This window comes from Sinohyriopsis cumingii, chromosome 12, assembly GCF_028554795.1.
Source record: "Sinohyriopsis cumingii isolate HCF-2022 chromosome 12, ASM2855479v2, whole genome shotgun sequence".
NCBI classification, from domain to species: domain Eukaryota; kingdom Metazoa; phylum Mollusca; class Bivalvia; order Unionida; family Unionidae; genus Sinohyriopsis; species Sinohyriopsis cumingii.
In genome coordinates this window covers 45113745-45136350 of record NC_142972.1, presented here as the reverse complement: position 1 = coordinate 45136350, position 22606 = coordinate 45113745, and the positions used below count along the sequence as shown (strand labels likewise).

The following is a 22606-nucleotide window of genomic DNA, read 5'->3' as shown; positions in this document are numbered from 1 at the left end:
AGCATCAATTTTCAAGTCCTGCATTTTTACATTAGGAGGAGAGTATCTATCTCACACATCCATCTTATGCACACTGTAATATCATACTCACACAGGTGTGATGGTATCCATCTCACCCATCTATCTTATGCACATTGTAATATCATACTCACACAGGTGTGATGGCATCCATCTCACCTATCCATTTTATGCACATTGTAGTATCATACTCACACAGGTGTGATGGTATCCATCTCACCTTTCTATCACAAGCACATTGTAATATCATACTCACACAGGTGTGATGGTATCCATCTCACCTATCTATTTTATGCACATTGTAATATCATACACAGGTGTGATGGTATCCATCTCACCTATCTATCTTATGCACATTGTAATATCATACTCACACAGGTGTGATGGTATCCATCTCACCTATCTATTTTATGCACATTGTAATATCATACTCACACAGGTGTATTGGTATCCATCTCACCCATCCATCTTATGAACATTGTAATATCATAATCACACAGGTGTGATGGTATCCATCTCACCTATCCATCTTATGCACATTGTGATATCATACTCACACAGGTGTGATGGTATCCATCTCACCTATCTTATGCACATTGTAATATCATACTCACACAGGTGTATTGGTATCCATCTCACCCATCTATCTTATGCACATTGTAATATCATGCTCACACAGGTGTGATTGTATCCATCTCACCTATCCATCTTATGCACATTGTGATATCATACTCACACAGGTGTATTGGTATCTATCTCACCTATCCATTTTATGCACATTGTAATATCATACTCACACGGTTGTGTTGGTATCTATCTCACACATCCATCTTATGTACATTGTAATATCATACTCACACGGGTGTATTGTTATCCATCTCATCTATCCATCTGATGCACATTGTAATATCATACACAGGTGTGATGGTATCCATCTCAACCAACCATCTTATGCACATTGTAATATCATGCTCACACACGTGTGATGGTATCCATCTCACCTATCCATCTTATGCACATTGTGATATCATACTCACACAGGTGTGATGGTATACATCTCACCCAACCCTCTTATGCACATTGTAATATCATACTCATGCAGGTGGGAGGGTATCCATCCATTAATTCATGCATACATACACACCTTGAAAAATTTCTTGTAAGGTCTCTCAGCACTGAGTTCTTGGTTGCAGTGTTTTCCAGAAAGAAGCATTTTAACCTTTGTTGCCCCAGCATCTTCAGCATTCTGCAACAGTTCCTGGAGTTGAAAATAAATGAGATAAGCTGTATTTACTATTGATACAGGAGAGGCAACCATTTAATAAGCTGCATTTACTAATGGTACAGGACAGGCAGCAATATAATAAGATGTATTTACTATTGGTACAGGACATGCAGTGATATAATAAGCTGTATTTACTATTGGTACAGGAGAGGCAACCATTTAATAAGCTGCATTTACTAACGGTACAGGACAGGCAGCAATATAATAAGATGTATTTACTATTGGTACAGGACATGCAGTGATATAATAAGCTGTATTTACTATTGGTACAGGAGAGGCAACCATTTAATAAGCTGCATTTACTAACGGTACAGGACAGGCAGCAATATAATAAGATGTATTTACTATTGGTACAGGACATGCAGTGATATAATAAGCTGTATTTACTATTGATACAGGACATGCAGTGATATAATAAGCTGTATTTACTATTGGTACAGGACATGCAGTGATATAATAAGCTGTATTTACTATTGATACAGGAGAGGCAACCATTTAATAAGCTGCATTTACTAACGGTACAGGACATGCAGCAATATAATAAGGTGTATTTACTATTGGTACAGGACATGCAGTGATATAATAAGCTATATTTACTATTGGTACAGGACATGCAGTGATATAATAAGCTGTATTTACTATTGGTACAGGACATGCAGTGATATAATAAGCTGTATTTACTATTGGTACAGGACATGCAGTGATATAATAAGCTATATTTACTATTGGTACAGGACATGCAGCGATATAATAAGCTATATTTACTATTGGTACAGGGCATGCATTGATATAATAAATAAGCTGTATTTACTATTGATACAGGAGAGGCAGCCATTTAATAAGCTGTACTTTGTTATAATGTATATCTATATATTTTTGTAACTCCTGGTACATGATTTTATCTAATTATTGTAATTTGTATTCATGACTGTAAGTTGTAGTAATTTCTCATTATGTTCAGTTAGATTTTGCCTATGCCATAATAGCCTGTTGTAGGATTATTAAAAGCATACAAATTACATAGGATCTATAAATATATGCTTATGTTTGTGTTGACAATTACTAATGATAATCTGAATAATAAGACTTAATGATGACTTTGGGTTAATTTCTCATTGGTTGATGGGGTTTGAATGGTTCTAGAAGAAGTCAGTAACTTCCCATTGGTTGGGCTAGATCACAGGAAAAGGCAAATTCAAGATAAACTGTGTAGTAAGATCTATCACAGTGGGTATGTTGTGAAATATAGTCATAATAGAAGGTGCAAACAAGGAGAGAACTGATTAATCAGATTCATTATTGTTTTGGAGTCATTCTTATTATTTGTGTTTCTGTTGTATGTCTGCAGACATGTTTTATGTTGTACTTAGATAGTATTTGAGAGGAAAACGTTGGTTTGGACTGTTCAGTGGAAATAGAAAGTGCTACTTTTTGGACTATAATGTTATTCTGGAACTGTTGTGAATTATTCAAAGGAGTTCTGGACAACGCCATCTTGAAAATATCATGATTCTAGGAAGACCAGTATATTTTTGGTTTTGAAATTTATACAGAACTTTTCATTCTTTTGGTCTTTTATAGAACTTTATCAGGATTATTTTGGATTCACTTCATAATACTGTAAGTTCCTGTTGCATTTTTAATTATAACTTTAATAATTAAATCATTTGTTAATTTTACAAAACTTTTTGTTTTGCTTCTTTCTGGTACTTAGTGAGTTTTAACAATTTACTAATGGTACAAACATGCAGCAATATAATAGGATGTGTTTACTAATGATACAAGACATACAGTGATATAATAAAATTTTCTCTAACAAGCTCAGTTTCTTGTGACTGCTCATAACACAATGGCTTATGAGATCTAATACACATAAAAAATACTTTCATTTTATTCTACTTATATAAAAATCAAGGGAGTTAATATTAGTATTGATTTTCTGTCCATCTGTCCAGAAATTGATTGATTTTCATGTGAGTGCTGACTCTTGAGTTGAGGAAGAACTCCACAGATATCTGAAGGTCTGGTCAAAGAAACTGGAACCAAAACTGCAATCTGGATTTTCACATGGCAATTGATGTTTCTTGCACCCAAATTTCATCAAACATTACTGTCTGCAGATGGTTTACACTTGAGTGATGGCAACTCCCCATTGATTTAAAAGTCATGGGTCAAGGTCACTCGATCTGCAATTGTGATGCTAGCTTCAACCTGACATGTCAAGTTTCCTGCAGCTGTTTTTATTCAAACATTTTGATGAACAATCTTTTCTTAGAGGAAGAAATGATTTGAACTAATGTCCTCGGGTGTCTTCTGCTTAATGTTGCTAACAAGGCTTGTAATTGTAAAAAAACTTCAGAAGTATAAAAAACTACAAAATTGCTGTAACAACTTTAAAATATATTCTGTTTATCTAAGTATGAATACAAACATGCCTATCTAATTTCATTTGTTTACCTTAAGCTGTTTTGGCTGATCTTGCTAACAAGGTTTTATCAAACAAATCAAATTAAAAAAGTTCTAATACATATATACATACATACAGACAGACAGACATATGCCTATTAAACATAATAAATCTACATCATCTGGATTTTGCTTTTATCTTTTTGAAAGGTTTATGTCTAAGACATTTAAGTCCAATAGTTCACAATTTTTTTACAAATGTTGAATTGCTGTAATGACACCAAAACATGATCAGATTATCTACAAAAAAGCAAAATTTTCTACATAGACCAGTTGTAATGCAATCTTGTTAACATGCTTCTTGAGACAAATATACAGACATATGCACAGACAGGCAGGACCAAATCCAGATTCCTAAGCTGAAAGGAGTTTGACCATAAAAAAGAAAAATCTTTATTTCATAAAATTGGGATTATGTAATTGATAATTTAACATAAATAATGGAATAGCATCTATTGAACAACATGACTAGCCTAAAACTATTTCGTCATCAGAATGTATGACAAAAAATGTCTGGAATCTACTAGGGTAATACACATGTCAATATGACTAATTTTAAGTATATACACATGTCAATATGACTAATTTTAAGTATATACACATGTCAATATGACTAATTTTAAGTATATACACATGTCAATATGACTAATTTTAAATATAAATTATATTTTGGTTGTTTTGACAACACTGCTGTTTCTGGGCATAAATTAAAGATCATATACTGCACTCATAAGTCAAAATTCAATATAAGAGTTGTCTGGGTGTTAATTTTTATTGCATTTTTGCTTAGTCAAATTGCTAACATCTTAAATACGATTCTAATGTGAATCAAACAAGAATCAAGGGTAAAGACACTTCAGTTCAGACTACATTATTATTTCATATGTCAAGGGTAAAGATGCTTCCATTCTGACTACATTATTATTTCAAATGTCAAGGGTAAAGAGACTTCCATTCAGACTACATTATTATTTCAAATGTCAAGGGTAAAGACACTTCCATTCAGACTACATTATTATTTCAAGAGTAAAGACACTTCCCTTGTTGTGGTCAGTATCTTGCTTATTGCATACAATATACATGCACTGACATTTCAATTTTACCAGTGCAAGAGGTTGCATCACACCAATGCACATAATGTTCATTAGGCTACACTATATCCCAAATTATACAATGGATTTAATTTATGTTCATTAGGCTATTCTATATCCCAGATTCTACAATGGATTTAATTTATGTTCATTAGGCTATTCTATATCCCAAATTATACAATGGATTTAATTTATGTTCATTAGGCTATTCTATATCCCAAATTATACAATGGATTTAATTTATATTTATTAGGCTACACTATATCCCAAATTATACAATGGATTTAATTTATGTTCATTAGGCTACGCTATATCCCAAATTATACAATGGATTTAATTTATGTTCATTTTTTTAAGGCTATGCTATATCCCAAATTATACAACTGATTTAATTTATGTTCATTAGGCTACACTATATCCCAAATTATACAATGGATTTAATTTATGTTTATTAGGCTACACTATATCCCAAATTATACAATGGATTTAATTTATGTTCATTAGGCTATACTATATCCCAAATTATGCAATGGATTTAATTTATGTTCATTAGGCTATACTATATCCCAAATTATACAACTGATTTAATTTATGTTCATCAGGCTACACTATATCCCAAATTATACAATGGATTTAATTCATGTTCATTTTTTTAAGGCTATGCTATATCCCAAATTATACAACTGATTTAATTTATATTCATTAGGCTACACTATATCCCAAATTATACAATGGATTTAATTTATGTTCATTAGGCTACACTATATCCCAAATTATACAATGGATTTAATTTATGTTCATTAGGCTATACTATATCCCAAATTATACAACTGATTTAATTATGTTCATTAGGCTACACTATATCCCAAATTATACAACTGATTTAATTTATGTTCATTAGGCTACACTATATCCCAAATTATACAATGGATTTAATTTATGTTCATTTTTTTAAGGCTATGCTATATCCCAAATTATACAACTGATTTAATTTATGTTCATTAGGCTACACTATATCCCAAATTATACAACTGATTTAATTTATGTTCATTAGGCTACATTATATCCCAAATTATATAATGGATTTAATTTATGTTCATTAGGCTACACTATATCCCAAATTATACAATGGATTTAATTTATGTTCATTTTTTTAAGGCTATGCTATATCCCAAATTATACAACTGATTTAATTTATGTTCATTAGGCTACACTATATCCCAAATTATACAACTGATTTAATTTATGTTCATTAGGCTACACTATATCCCAAATTATATAATGGATTTAATTTATGTTCATTAGGCTACACTATATCCCAAATTATACAATGGATTTAATTTATGTTCATTTTTTTAAGGCTATGCTATATCCCAAATTATACAACTGATTTAATTTATGTTCATTAGGCTACACTATATCCCAAATTATACAATGGATTTAATTTATATTCATTAGGCTACACTATATCCCAAATTATACAATGGATTTATGTTCATTTTTTTAAGGCTATGCTATATCCCAAATTATACAATGGATTTAATTTATGTTCATTAGGCTACACTATATCCCAAATTATACAACTGATTTAATTTATGTTCATTAGGCTACACTATATCCCAAATTATATAATGGATTTAATTTATGTTCATTAGGCTACACTATATCCCAAATTATACAATGGATTTAATTTATGTTCATTTTTTTAAGGCTATGCTATATCCCAAATTATACAACTGATTTAATTTATGTTCATTAGGCTACACTATATCCCAAATTATACAATGGATTTAATTTATATTCATTAGGCTACACTATATCCCAAATTATACAATGGATTTATGTTCATTTTTTTAAGGCTATGCTATATCCCAAATTATACAATGGATTTAATTTATGTTCATTAGGCTACACTATATCCCAAATTATACAATGGATTTAATTTATGTTCATTAGGCTATACTATATCCCAATTATACAACTGATTTAATTTATGTTCATTAGGCTACACTATATCCCAAATTATACAACTGATTTAATTTATGTTCATTAGGCTACACTATATCCCAAATTATACAATGGATTTAATTTATGTTCATTTTTTTAAGGCTATGCTATATCCCAAATTATACAACTGATTTAATTTATGTTCATTAGGCTACACTATATCCCAAATTATACAACTGATTTAATTTATGTTTATTAGGCTACACTATATCCCAAATTATACAATGGATTTAATTTATGTTCATTTTTTTAAGGCTATGCTATATCCCAAATTAAACAACTGATTTAATTTATGTTCATTAGGCTACATTATATCCCAAATTATATAATGGATTTTAATTTATGTTCATTAGGCTACACTATATCCCAAATTATACAATGGATTTAATTTATGTTAATTTTTTTAAGGCTATGCTATATCCCAAATTATACAACTGATTTAATTTATGTTCATTAGGCTACACTATATCCCAAATTATACAACTGATTTAATTTATGTTCATTAGGCTACACTATATCCCAAATTATATAATGGATTTAATTTATGTTCATTAGGCTACACTATATCCCAAATTATACAATGGATTTAATTTATGTTCATTTTTTTAAGGCTATGCTATATCCCAAATTATACAACTGATTTAATTTATGTTCATTAGGCTACACTATATCCCAAATTATACAACTGATTTAATTTATGTTCATTAGGCTACACTATATCCCAAATTATACAATGGATTTAATTTATGTTCATTTTTTTAAGGCTATGCTATATCCCAAATTATACAACTGATTTAATTTATGTTCATTAGGCTACACTATATCCCAAATTATACAACTGATTTAATTTATGTTCATTAGGCTACACTATATCCCAAATTATATAATGGATTTAATTTATGTTCATTAGGCTACACTATATCCCAAATTATACAATGGATTTAATTTATGTTCATTTTTTAAGGCTATGCTATATCCCAAATTATAAAACTGATTTAATTTATGTTCATTAGGCTACACTATATCCCAAATTATACAACTGATTTAAAATTTATGTTCATTAGGCTACACTATATCCCAAATTATACAATGGATTTAATACACTACTTGTCTTAAATGACCACATTTTTCCAAATTGCAAAGCATTAATAATGCATAGTTTTAAATTTGTAAGGAATAAAAAAATTAGTTCTTAAGTAGATCTTAATTCTCTCAGGTAATTACTTTCCAAGATTGAAAGTAGGGTATGATTTTGAATAGGTCAGGTGATCATTCAGTGTAGCAGCATTCAACACTTAAATTAATCAACTATCAGTAAATTAATATTCAGTAAAGTGTGCATTACATCATTTTGTTTTATATGACATTCTATCATGATTATGCAATGTTCACTGTCTGGTACTTTTAAAAATGGGCTTGGCACTGAGAGGGTTAAGTATGCCTTTCTGAAAGCATCAAACATATAGGTAATCGAGGTCAATTCAAGATAGATTCATTGTTGTTGTTTTGGTGCTTAATACCATTTCTCAACACATGATAGACTATATATAGTAACCAGTATAACTGGTGGAGGAAGAAACCATTAAAACTGGCAAGAACCACCGACCCACAGAAAGTTAGTGGCAGCTTTCTCACTTGGGAGGTTACTGGCAGCTTTCTCACATATCTACATTAGCCAACTCTGAGACAGAGGAATGATGGCAGTCATCAGTAGAGATGAGCGCTTTAGACCACTTGGCCACTTGGGGCCCCCCAAAGGTGAATTGATTATATGGCTCTTAGTAAGTATTCTCACAGTGATCAAATAAGATTATTTAAAATATGCACAAACACATGGAGCCTGTACAAATACCAAAGTTTATACCAATCAAATATACCATCATAAAACATGGACTGTGCTTACAGCAGGGGCAATACATGTTTACAGTGCTTGAAATTAAGTTGTTTTGTGTAAGGTGAATTCATAACAAAATTTCTTTATGTATTTTTAGTCAAATGTGCTGTTTATTTAGAGCTATGTTAACTCATCATTTCAAGGGAACACATTCGACTATTGTGAGTCAGCTGCAGCCTCAATTATGCCATGGCAGATCTGGGTGCTGGATCATGTATTATGCCATGGCCAATTTGGCTGCTGAATCCTACATTGTGCCATTGCAAATCTGAGTGCTGATCATGTATTATGCCATGACAGATCTGGGTGCTGGATCCTGCATTATACTATGCCAGGTCTGAGTGCTGGATCCTGCAATATGCTATGGCAGGTCTGGGTGCTGGATCCTGCATTATGCCATGACAGATCTGGGTGTTGGATCCTGCAATATGCCAGAGCAGATCTGGGTGCTGCATTCTGAATCTAAATGTGTACAGTGCAGGGCCAGTTGCGGCGTAAATTTTGCATCGGAATCTGAATGTGTACAGTACAGGGCCAGTTACAGCATACATTTGCACCGGAAAAGAGAGACACTAGAAAGTTAGTAGTATTGTTCAAGAGCTGTCCTGAAGCTCTCCACTGATTGCGTGCACAGATTGTGACTCAGATGATTCCAGTCCACAATTGTTTTCACAAAGTATTTCTAAATTGTTCTGTTCTACACTGCTCAACTACAAAATATCTACTATTATATGATACTAGTTTTTCTACAATGTTTATACTTTCAAAATTTGGAATAGATTTGGCTTTTAATCTGGCTTTTTTGTCTTAATGGTTTTAAAAACATACTTGGTGAGAGAGCTGGCACTAACCCCTCAACTACTTTATAGAGATATGTCAAACTAATCCTATTCTGCCTGTTCTGGAGTAGGGTAGACCCAGGTCACTTAATAGTTTGGTGACACATCCTGCTTCTCTGGTTTTGTAGCCACCAGATATAAATCTTGCTGACTGGTGTTGAATATTCTCGATTCTATCAACATCTTTAATGTAGTACGGATCCCAGACAACACAACCATATTCTAACACGGATCTGACTAGTGCTAGATAGGCAGTTCATCTACATGTCTGCAGTCAGTGTCTGAGGTTTCTTTTTAGAAATGCTAGTGCAGTGTTTGCATTATGCCACTGCATATCCAGGTGCTGCATCCTTCATTATGCCATGACAAATCTGGCTAATGGATCCTGCATGTCATGGCAGATCTTGGTGCTGGATTCTACATTATTCAATGACAAATCTGGCTACTGGATCCTGCATGTCATGGCAGATCTTGGTGCTGGATTCTACATTATTCAATGACAAACCTGGCTACTGGATCATGCATGTCATGGCAGATCTTGGTGCTGTATTCTACATTATTCAATGACAAATCTGGCTAATGGATTCTGCATGTCACAGCAGATCTTGGTGCTGGATTCTACATTATTTAATGTCAGAGCTGGGTGCTTGATTCTGCATTATTCCATGGCAGAGCTGGATGCAAACCTACATTATTCCATGGCAGAGCTGGGTGCTTGATTCTGCATTACTCCATGGCAGAGCTGGATGCTGAATCCAACATTATGTTATGACCAATATGGGTGCTTGATTCTGCATTATGCCATAACAAATCTGGGTGAGGGTTATAAACAGATTTATAGTTACAACTTCCAGACTAGAAATCTTACTTTGATAATTTGTCCATCATCAGATTTATAGTTATAACTTCCAGACTAGAAATCTTACTTTGATAATTTGTCCATCATCAGGGTACTCAGAGAGGATGTTCTTGAGATCTTTGATTAATGAAGGTCTTATCATACCGGACTGCTCCAATACGTCAGATCCATTTTCATCCGATGAGTCATCACTCTCTGAATGTGATTAAGAAACAATTTAAAGTACAAGTGGTTCAAGTAAAGTTGATCTATACTACTAAACTTATTAAGTTAATTTGTATTTAGTAGAATTCGCCATCAACCTGTAAACAATAAGATAATCAATTTTATTCCATGTATTTGCACACATATTGTAGTCTATTCTACATATCAGAATCAAGTACCAATATCAAGTCTTAATTTGTACACATATTTTAGTCCATTATAAATATCAGTATCACATAACAAAGTCAGGTTTTAATTTCCACACATACTGTAGTCTGTTGATATAAGTATCAAGGGCCAATATCAAGTCTTAATTTGTATGCATATTGTAGCCTGTTAAGAGTGTGTATTGCGATTTTGGATCGATCTGATAACACTTAGGGAATCGCTTATAATGACTGCTTTAGGTATTTGGTTGTCTTTGATCCATTGTAGTGATTCAAGTATAGCCCAGAATTCAGTGGTGTAAATGGAGCAATAGTCAGGTAATCTGGATCACGTTTGTATATTGAATTCAGGGATGACTATTGCTGCTTCTGTTCTTGGTGGGTTGTTTGTTTTTGATCCACTGGTATATATTTTAACATAGTCCGGGTATTTTTAGTTGATTTCATTTACCAGTACAGGTTTTAGTAAGTTTTGTTGTCCTTCTTTATTCCCTAATTTGGTAGCTTCAATGTAATCCTTGGTGGTTTTTGTAACCATGGTGATTTGTTCTAGTCTGTATTGTTTGTTACCTGCTTTTTTAGTAGAGGTATCTTTTCTCTTAGTTCAAGGATTACTTTGCCACTTGGTGTGGTGGGTATGATTTTGGGTTTTAAGACAACTTTACACTTGCTTATAGCTATTTTAGTGGGATGGTTGTCTTGGTGGGTATCTAATCGAATGGAGTATCGGAGTAGTAGTTCTTGCCTACGTAATTTTAAGGGTAGTTCTCCTATTAGTGTTTGTAGTTCTTCTAATGATGTTGAGGAGAGTGTTCCTGTGCATAATAGTAAGGCTTTTCTCTGGATAGTGTCAAGGTTTTGTAGTACAGGTTGCTTAGCCGAGTTATATGCTTGGCAACCAAAATCCAGTTTTGATCTAATTAGGGTTTTATATATCGTGAGGAGGGTTTCCTGGTTGGATCCCCAGTCAGTCCATGTGATGTTCCTGAGTAAATTCAGATCTTTGTTACAATTCTGGGTGAGTTGTTCAATGTGCTGTTTCCATGTGAGGTGGTTACTCATAGAGCATTCCTAGGAATTTTACTACTGTTACGTATTTGATTAATTGATTTTGTATATAGAAGTTTGGATAGACTAGGTTGTTATTTAGTTTGGGGGTGAATATGATTGCCACAGTTTTTTCATGAGATATTTTGAAACCCCGTTTGTCCACCCATCTCCCTATGTTGTCTAGGCTCTGCTGGATTTCTTTAACTACTGTTTTATTGACAGGATTTCCATTCCTCCATATGCCAATTGTGACAAGTTTACTTTTGTGGAGGCTGCATTGAGGTCAAGGTCGTTTACCATTAGGTTAAATAGTAGGGGACTTATTACACTGCCTTGCGGTGTTCCATTTTCAAGTGAAAATTTTTCCGAATGGGTGTTGCCTATTCTTGTGGTAATTTTCCAGCCTGTGAGGAAATTGCCAATCCAGTTTAACAAGCGTCCTGTTATTCCAAATTGGTTTAATTTGGCCATTAGTCCATTGGTCCATACTAGGTCGAACGCTTTTTCTAGGTCTAGAAAAACAGCTATAAGGTTGTGATCAGTTTTCCTATGTGCGTTAAAAGCGAGTTTCATGTCTGTTTCCAATCTGAAAAGTTAGTCAGTGGTGGACCGTTTGTTTCGAAAGCCACATTGATTTATGGAGAGTAGGTTATTGGTTTCTAGGTGGCGTATTAACCTATTTGTGATTATTCTCTCCATTAATTTGCAAATATTGTTTGTAAGGGAGACGGGTCGGTACGAATTTATGTTGTTGGGATCTTTACCTAGCTTGGGGATTGGTATTACTATGGCCTGTTTCCATTTGGTGGGTAGTTGGCCTTTATCCCATATCCTATTAAAGAGTTTGATTATGGCTTTTGTTATATTGATAGGTAGATTTCTTATAAATAATGTAACCTAACTTATCCTTACCAGGGTATGTTTCGTTTTTGGATCGTAGGGCTATCTCCCATTCATGTACTGTGATGTCACTATGTAGGTGAGATTCTTTTGTTCCATGGTCTTGAAACATTTGTGGTTGGGTTTCCTCCATTAGTTTTTTGTGTTCTTGAAAGTTTCTGGTGTGGTTATTGTTGCTACTCATGTTTGAAAAATGCTTTGCTTGGAGGTCTACCTTATCTTTATTTGTTATGGCATTTTTAATTTTTGGGGCTGAGGTAGTTGCTTTCCATTTTATGGCTTTTATCTTGTCCAATGTTTGTTTCCAGTTTGATTTAAGACTCAGTTCAGAACAAAAGGTTTGCCATAGATTAATTTTAGCAGTTTTTAAAGTTTGTTTTAGTGCTTTTTCTTTATCTTTATATTGCTGGAAGTAGATAGAATTTTTGGTGCATTTATATTTATTTAAGGCCCTTTTTTTGTCTTTATGTGCTATAGTGCACTGTTTAGTCCACCATGGTACAGGGTTTTTATTTTGGATATTAGTTGTCTTTGGGATGCATCGGTTAGCTGCCTCTATAATTGTGTCTGTTATGTTATCATAATACATGTCAATATTTGGGCTTTCTAAGTTATCTGGATTTATTCTAGCTAATAATAACTGGAATTGGTCCCAGTCTGCCTGTTGGTACCTCCATTTAGGTGGGGTTTCATTTGGAATGCGTTGAGTTTTTGTTTGAATATTGATTGTGATGGGGAAATGGTCACTTCCTACATATCTTCTTGATCCACCCACCAATGTGTGACTTGAGCCAATTTTGGGGTAGTGATGGTTAGGTCTATGGCTGAGAGAGTGCCATCCTCAGGGTTTAATCTAGTGTTTGACCCGTCATTTAAGATGACCAGATTGTTCTCAGTTATCCATATTTCAATTGTAGTATGCATATTGTTGTCTGTTATCCATATAAGTATCAAGGGCCAATATCAAGTCTTAATTTGTATGCATATTGTAGTCTATTATACTTATTAGTATCAAGTACCAATATCAAGTCTTAATTTGTATGCATATTGTAGTCTTTTATACATAAAAGTATCAAGTACCAATATCAAGTCTTAATTTGTATGCACATTGTAGTCTTTTATACATATAAGTATCAAGTACCAATATCAAGTCTTAATTTGTATGCACATTGTAGTCTTTTATACACATAAGTATCAAGTACCAATATCAAGTCTTAATTTGTATGCACATTGTAGTCTTTTATACACATAAGTATCAAGTACCAATATAAAGTCTTAATTTGTATGCATATTGTTGTCTGCTATACATATTAGTATCAAGTATCAATATAAAGTCTTAATTTGTATGCATATTGTTGTCTGTTATACTTATTAGTATCAAGTTTGGTCATGGATTCCCCACTATAACATAGTTCCCAATACAACATGAATTTAGTTTCTGATCTCCAAATATACAATGCTTCCCAATACAAGATGAGTTTGGTCATGTAACCCCCACATTAACTTGGTTCCCAATATAACATGAGTCTGATTATGGACCAAAATAAATTAGTTAACATGTTAGTTTGTTAATATTTGAGGAAGGTAATGCTAAATAAATGAAGCTTTTCCTTTTTCAGGCAGACAGCATCAAATTTTACAAAGATTTTTTTCTCTACAAATTTACCTACCCCCATACTATTCAAATCAGTTTGACACAGGTTCACATAGCTCTCCATCTATTTACCTTTATAAAGATGTAATAATGATTTCACTTCAAATTTGTTATCCAGTGTATTTTATTTGACCCTTTCAGTGCTGCTACAATGTGAATAGGCAAATGTGCTTGGTTTTGTTCTACCAAATTGTGTCCTTTGGTTATTTTTTTTTCAATCTGTCACCATAACAACAGTAGTAATCTGTTTGTCTTGACACCAATTATTACACAAAACATTTCTTGACTATTTTCTGATTAAAAAAAAACACTGATTTGTCCCTTCCATATGAGGCAGAGACCTGTGAAATATCATATTTGGGCTCATTGTCTGGTCAGTTGTGAGGAATATACTATTTGGTTTGCATGGCTGGCATTAAAACTTAAAATTCACTATTCTCAACAGTTTAAATATGTTCTGACAAATAAACTTGTGCCAGTGGACAGATGATTTATTTAATAATTTATTTTAATAAATTAGAAATCAAATGCTGATTTATTTAAATAAATATATTCTAAATCAGTAGTTTTAAGCTTCGTTATCTGACAAGAATGGCAAGTGGATTCTTGTGATTGGACCTTAGATTTATTGCCAATGGCATCATAAGTCACTCAACACTGACAGCTGCTTTATATTTATTGCCTATGGCATCACAAGGCACTCCACTTTGACCACTATTATATATTTATTCCCTATGGCATCACAAGTCACTCCACATTGACAGCTGCCTTATATTTATTGCCTATGACATCACAAGGCACTCCACTTAGACCACTACCCTATATCTATTGCCTATGAGCATCACATGGCACTCCACTATGACCAGTACTTATAAGATAAATTAAACTCTGGAACAAACAATACTGAAGCAAATTCAGTCAAACTTCATATTTATGCTATAATGTTTGATACAGACATGATGTTGTTCTGGGTTTAACGCCATTTTTCAGCACATGATAGGCTATACATGGCAGCCAGTATTAATGGTGGAGGAAGAACCCGGGAAAACCCCAGAAAGAACTACCAACCCACAAGAAGCTACTGGCAAGCTTTCTCACATACCCACATTGGCCGAATCCAAGACTCGAACCCATGCAGAAAGAGGTGAGCTGGCAGTGATCCATAATGGAGAGTGCTTTAGACCACTCGGCCACTTGGGGCCCCTGATACAGAATGAGAAAAAAGGAAAGTCATTCGATTGGTGCAACTTATGTCATATTTTCAAGGTTGTTATTGTTGTGATGGGTTTAACACCATTTTCAGCACATGATAGTCTATGCATGGTGGCCAGTATAACTGGTGGAGAATGAACCCAAGAAAACCCCAGCAAGAATAACCAAACCAAAGGCAGCAATTGGCAATATTTCTCACATGTCCACATTGGCTGAGCCTGAGACATAAAGCCACATGGACAAAGGTGAGATGGCATTGATCTGTAAAGGCAAGCACTTTAGACCACTCAGCCACTCAGGGCCCCAGATATTTTCAAGGTATCGTGCCTTTTGTGTAGGATGACAAAACAAACATGCAGACATATAAAAGTGCTACAAGAATCTGTATATCACGGTCGATAATTCACTTGTTTTGTACCAATATGATCTCTGACTTGTTTCTTCCACCTGAAAGCCCACTCAAAGTCAATATCTGTGCCTTCAAAAGCTTTTGTAGTAAGTTGCAAATAATTTATATAGAAGAAAGTGAAATAAATATGGTTGGCATAGGTAACTAACCATCAGTACTTTCTTCCACTTCTTCTGTTTCTTGTCCAGGGGCTTTAACTTGTCTTTTTCTCTTTCCACTATGGCCACAACCTTAAAAGATAAATAATACTCTGGAACAAACTATACCAGAATAAATGCAACCAATCTTCACAATTCTTATGTTTTAATGTTTGCTGCAGATACAGAAAAAGCAATGTCATTAGACAGGTGTGACTTTACCACACAGTCATGGTATCACTACACTAATTTACCCAAACAACTGTTACAGCACCCTATTGAAGTCAATTAAAAATCTTAATCTTTTTTTCTGATTGTTTTCTTGGAATGTGTTGGTCAGTGTTGAATGTAATTTTTATTCTATAGAATGCATCATTAAAGCCTAAACAGAAAATAAAATGTTTATCAAATTCAACCTCTTGGCTTTTGTGTTGGATGATAAAGCAAACATGCGGTCATATAAAATTGCTAATTAAAATATGAACAACACACTCAATAATTCATTTGTTTTAAGCTTCAATAATCTTTGGCTTGTTTCTTCTGCCTTAAAGCCCACTCAAAGTCATCATCTGTGCCCTCAGAAGGAATTATAATAAGCTGCAAATAATTTCTGTATTTGGCAGTCAAATAATCAACCAACCATCAGTACTTTCTTCCACTTCTTCATCATCTGTTTCTCTTACAGGGGTTTCAGCTGGTCTTTTTCTCTTTCCACCACGACCATCTTTTTTACAGTCCTCCATTGATCTACAGGATGACATGGAATAATGAAATGAATGGTGTTTACTGACTATCAAGTAATGTTTCCTTAACAAATCATTAACCTTTGCCAAAGTGTAGAAGTCTGGTAATGTAACAATGTTAGTATAACAAATTCTACTGTTAGAATTATATGAAGAAGAAGAACTGCTAAAAAAAAAATCTGGAACTTTAAATGAAGATTACTTAGTTCTTAGAATTCACTTTAATTCATAGGAAACAGACTTTTACCATTAATTAGTCATTACTACAAACCATGAATTTAACTCATAGTTAAGGTTATAAGTGAAAACCAATTTCCATTGTACAGTCAGTGACTTTAACCTTTTTTGACCCCAAAATCAATAGGCTTCTTTCTTACCCAAAGTATGAGCCATCTGCAAACTTTGGTGAAGCACATGATGAAGAACTTAAGATTTTGTGCAGAAAGAATTATTCAATTTTCACCCAAAGTGACCTTTATCTTTAAACATATGAGCTCTTAACCAAAAATGTTTTCATTTCTCTAAGAGCAAGACAGACACAAAATATACTCTTGGCTGCCATCAGTAATGTGGAACTAAAGTTATTGTACAGAAACCATTTCTTTCTGTTTTGGCTACAATGATCTTGACCTTTGACATCAGGACCCCAAAATCAAAGGGCTTCATCCTCACTCTGAGTGCAAGTCACCACAAAGTTTGGTCCAGGTCTTTTATTGCAGAACTAATGCTGTATCTCTCTTTGTTCAATCAGTGTCAATGACATTGGACCCTCTGACCCCTAAATAAGTTGGCTTCTTACATACCCCAAGTACAAGCCATCCGCAAAGTTTGGCAAAAGTATGTCACAGGTGAAACTCTGAAGTTAATGCATCGAAGAAAGCAGGGAACAGATGTACAAATGTAAAGATATATGATGTACATACAGCTGGACATCATTACATTAAACATTCCACCTTTGAGCAGGTGTATATAAATTCTCACCCATGAAGACAAATGAATTTACAGTATAGTACACAAACATATAGTCTGTAAAACCAGCTCATACATGTTCATCAAAAACAAGTGGTGTATCCAAGATGTTGTTCATGTTCTCCTTGGAATTCTGATATTATGCAGTATGTACTTTATTATAGTGTTAGTTGCATACATTTTATAAACCTAATTAAAGCTCATAAATTTAAATTAAATCAATTTCAATTCATTGGAAAGACAAATAATTGAAATATATAACCAAACAATTACACTGTATGACTTGTCCCGACACATCTGATCTTCAAAGGTACATCTGATTGCTGCCTCAAGGTCTATGGAGTATGTTTTCATGGAAATGGAGTCTGACATCTGTATGAGAAAAAATAAACAAGAAAATTAGTAAAATGTCTTATAACGATATCCAGATAAAAATTGATTATACTGCAATAAAAAAAACTGTTGATGTATATATTAATGTACCATCAGATTACTGGATATTAACATATTCAGTTTTCTAGCCTCCCCACATCATTTTTTCCTGCTGAATTATTTGTGGACTCCTCCCTGTTCATAAAAAGTTTTCATGGCTTAGGGGTTTCTAGTTCTGTACTCACCTCCCATCAGATATTACTCCCCTCTTAAGGTTTCAAAACTTAGTGACTTTTGACAGAGGTCAATTTAGAGTTTCTATCATAATTTGCTTTTTTTTATAACATGGCTTCATGTGTTTTGGTATATAGTTATTAATTTTGGCAGAAAAATAATAATTTACATTGTTTTAATTTTGAGAGTAAATTATTCATTTTAGTGTGTGCATGTTTGTCACTCCCCCTCTTTTCTGATGGCTCTTATACACATGAGGTCCACCATGGGGAAATTTTTGTTTTGTCTGTTTATGTTCTTCCCCATATTTCTCTTTTATATCTATATATTTTTTGTATTTGTTTTTCAATCTGTTATATATTATTTATTTTTTATCTTTTCATTTATTTATTTTTCAGTTTCAGTCGGTTCCATCATCAGAACTAACAAAGGTCAATTTATAACATTCTATCATCTGTTTTCAAGGTCAATTTATAACACTCTATCATTTGTTTTCAAGGTCAGTTTCTAACATTCTATCATCTGTTTTCAAGGTCAATTTATAACATTTTATCATCTGTTTTCAAGGTCAATTTACAACATTTTATCACCTGTTTTCAAGATCAGTTTATAACACTCTATCATTTGTTTTCATGGTCAGTTTCTAACATTCTATCATCTGTTTTCCCTGTTTAGACACTCTTCTTGTTTTCCTTTCTCATGGAATTGGTAATTGCTCCATTTCTTTGTTATGTTCTCTTGGTAAAGGCGTTGTTGTTAAAGAGTCTGTCTCTTTTTGTTGATTTCCTTTCCCTTCCTTCTCTCTAAACTTCTGCATGGTACTTGTTCTGCAGCTTGTATTGGCATCATTATTTTATTTTTTCTTCCATTCCTTTTTCCTTTTCTTGTAGTACAGTTTTCTCTTCTCTTTTCTCTTTACTACCTTGTTGAATTAGCAATCTTATTTCTGGACTACAGTTCTGGCTCTGTTGTGTTGTCATTTTCTACTTGTCTCTTTCCTCTATATGACCTTGCTGCATTGATTCATCTTAGAACTGCAGCTCAAGCTCATTTCTTGTTTCTGGATTTATTGTGTCAGCAATTTTTGCATTTCTGTTGATCATTTTTTTGGGAAAACTGTCAGCTTTATGCAACTCCCTTGACTGCACAATCTCATTTCCTTTTTCTTTTCCTGTTAGGCAGTTTCTCAGTGAGTGTCCGGTGGTACCACATAATTAACTTTTCAATGGTGTTTGCAGCCCTTGTACCATGTCTTAATGAGAAAGCTGTGCATGTAGAAGAATGCTTCAATTTTCGGTCATTCTTCTTTATCAAACTCTAAAAATATTATTCCATTCCTAATTGGGTAACATTCAATGTAAGGTCCATCTGGCACTGTGTTATTATTGTATTCCATTCTTAATTGGGTAACCTGGATGTAAGGCCCATCTGGCACTGTGTGTTATTATCCTATTCCATTCCTAACTGAGTTGAACCTGCATGTAAGGCCCATCTCGCACTGTGTGTTTTTGTTGCTTTCCATTTCTAATTGGGTAACCCGGATGTAAGGCCTATCTGGCACTATGTGTTATTATTGTATTCCATTGCTAATTAGATAACCTGGATGTAAGGCCCATCTGGCACTGTGTCATTATCATATTCCATTCCTAATTGGGTACCCTGGATGTAAAACCCATCTGGCACTTTGTGATGTCATCTAAAATGCATATTCCATTGCTAATTGGGTAACCTGGATGTAAGGCCCATCTGGTACTGTGTGTTGATATCTAAAATTCATATTCCTTTCCTGATTGGGTAACCTGGATGTAAGACCCATCTGGCACTGTGTGTTGATATATAAAATTCATATTCCTTTCCTGATTGGGTAACCTGGATGTAAGACCCATCTGGCACTTTGTGATGTCATCTAAAATGCATATTCCATTGCTAATTGGGTAACCTGGATGTAAGGCCCATCTGGCACTGTGTGTTGATATCTAAAATTCATATTCCTTTCCTGATTGGGTAACCTGGATGTAAGACCCATCTGGCACTGTGTGTTGATATATAAAATTCATATTCCTTTCCTGATTGGGTAACCTGGACATAAGACCCATCTGGCACTGTGTTGTTTAGTTTCTCTTCAAATCTTTGGACTGTAGCTTCTAGTGGCATTTCATATGGTATGTCCATTAAGTGTCTTTCTTTTGTTTTTTTGCTTTATTTGCTTCACAATATGTGTTCATTCTCTCACTATGACATCTAATCCCAGTACTTGCATTTTTCTGAATTCCAGGATTGTTTTTTTCCCTTTGGTCATAACATATAAATTCCGTTGTTTCCCTTTCTGTTCAGCACCTCTATCTCATCTATTCTATGTTAAATCAGGGCTGTGAGAATCTGTGCCTTTTCCAGTCTTCTTTCTAGTGGTATACCTGATGCATCTAGTTCTTGTGTCCCGTAAGGGTATCCTGCCTTGTTAAAATGGTTCTTCATTTGTCTGTACTCTCCTTATATTGAAATGTTTTTTCCATTACTGGCATGCTTGTTATTCTATTTTGTCCACTTAGTCACATTGACAAGAGAACAAAATATTCAATTTATATGCACCAACTACGTAATTATTTGAAGCAATTATATGTATGTGATTATGATCTGATAATAATGATAATGTGCTACTGATACATACATTGGTGCAATTCACATTCATTTTTCCTGCCAAGCTTGTTGTTCTGATTTATACTAAATCATCTCCAGAATCTCATGCTGTACCATGCACATGTATTATGAGTGAAGCTTGGTGTTCAGAAAGCACATAAACATAAAGGTAAATGTTATAATATTCCAATACTCATGTTAAATTATTTTGCAATTTTTATGATATGTCACATTCTGTGATATGGCACTCTGGTTAGCAGTTGATAGCCAGTTACCTCCTTGGATCTTGCATCCAGTAGACTTCTCTATAGACCATTTATTCACGGCAAGCTGTCAAAAGTACGCAATCACAATGCTGCCAGAGATTGTCATGTTTCACTTAATGATGAACAAAACTAGAAAAAAATGTGCAGCGAAAGATTGCACCTCAGTTTTCTCTCCATAAACAAAAAAGCAACAACATGATTATCTACCAATTAAGACTGTTAATTGATACTGCATGGGGGCTGACAATCAACCACATAATTATGTATCAGTCATGCATTGACTGATACTGGATGGGGCCTGACAAACACTACATGATATTCAACCAATTAAGTTGATACTGCATGGGGGCTGACAAACAACCACATAATTATATATCAGTCATGTGTTGACAGATACTGGATGGGGCCTGACAAACACTACATGATTATCAACCAATTAAGAGTGTTAATTGATACTGTGTGGGGCCTGACAAACAACCACATAATTATATATCAGTCAAGTGTTGACAGATACTGGATGGGGCCTGACAAACACTACATGATTATCAACCAATTAAGAGTGTTAATTGATACTGTGTGGGGCCTGACAAACAACCACATAATTATCTACCAATTAAGAGTGTTAATTGGTACTGTGTGGGGCCTGACAAACAACCACATAATTATCTACCAATTAAGAGTGTTAATTGATACTGCATGAGGCCTGAAAAACAACCACATAATTATCTACCAATTAAGAGTGTTAACTGATACTGCAGGAGGCCTGACAAACAACCACGTAATTATCTACCAATTAAGACTGTCAATTGATACTGTATGGGGCTTGACAAACAACCAGCAGCAGGGAGGGCGAATCCTACAAGCTACTTTTCCGAGACACCCCATCCACTGAAACTTTTCCCGATAGAAGCGTTATTTCCATGAAATAACACTTTTATTCAGAAAACGAGACAAAAAAAAATATCCTTGAAAATGCTTTGTATTTCCGCTGATATAACGCGAGTTACTTCAATAAATCCGACTCGTATCCGACATAATTTCCACGGTGAGGTATCATCGAAAAATCAGGTGTAGTTTGCGCCTCCCTGCTGCTCTACGAAGACGAAGATTTCCAAGGAAACATTTTCATGTTAACCATACAGTGTATCAAGTCCGATACGGTATCTTGTTCTGGGATCGTGTAAATTTATTGT

General features: G+C 34.0%; 1 protein-coding gene across 1 annotated transcript in view; it reads right to left on the bottom strand.

The window, feature by feature from the left end:
* Positions 1–22606, bottom strand: part of LOC149786364 (sacsin-like) — a 61828-nt gene that overhangs the window by 23373 nt on the left and 15849 nt on the right. Inside the window, exons 2-6 of the mRNA XM_089975926.1 lie at positions 18178–18276; positions 16833–16939; positions 16205–16285; positions 10527–10654; positions 1163–1276 (exon numbers count right to left, since the gene is read on the bottom strand). Of these exons, the coding sequence (XP_089832052.1) occupies positions 1163–1276; positions 10527–10654; positions 16205–16285; positions 16833–16935 (426 nt within the window). The 5' untranslated portion in view covers positions 16936–16939; positions 18178–18276. The remainder of the gene's footprint in view (positions 1–1162; positions 1277–10526; positions 10655–16204; positions 16286–16832; positions 16940–18177; positions 18277–22606) is intronic.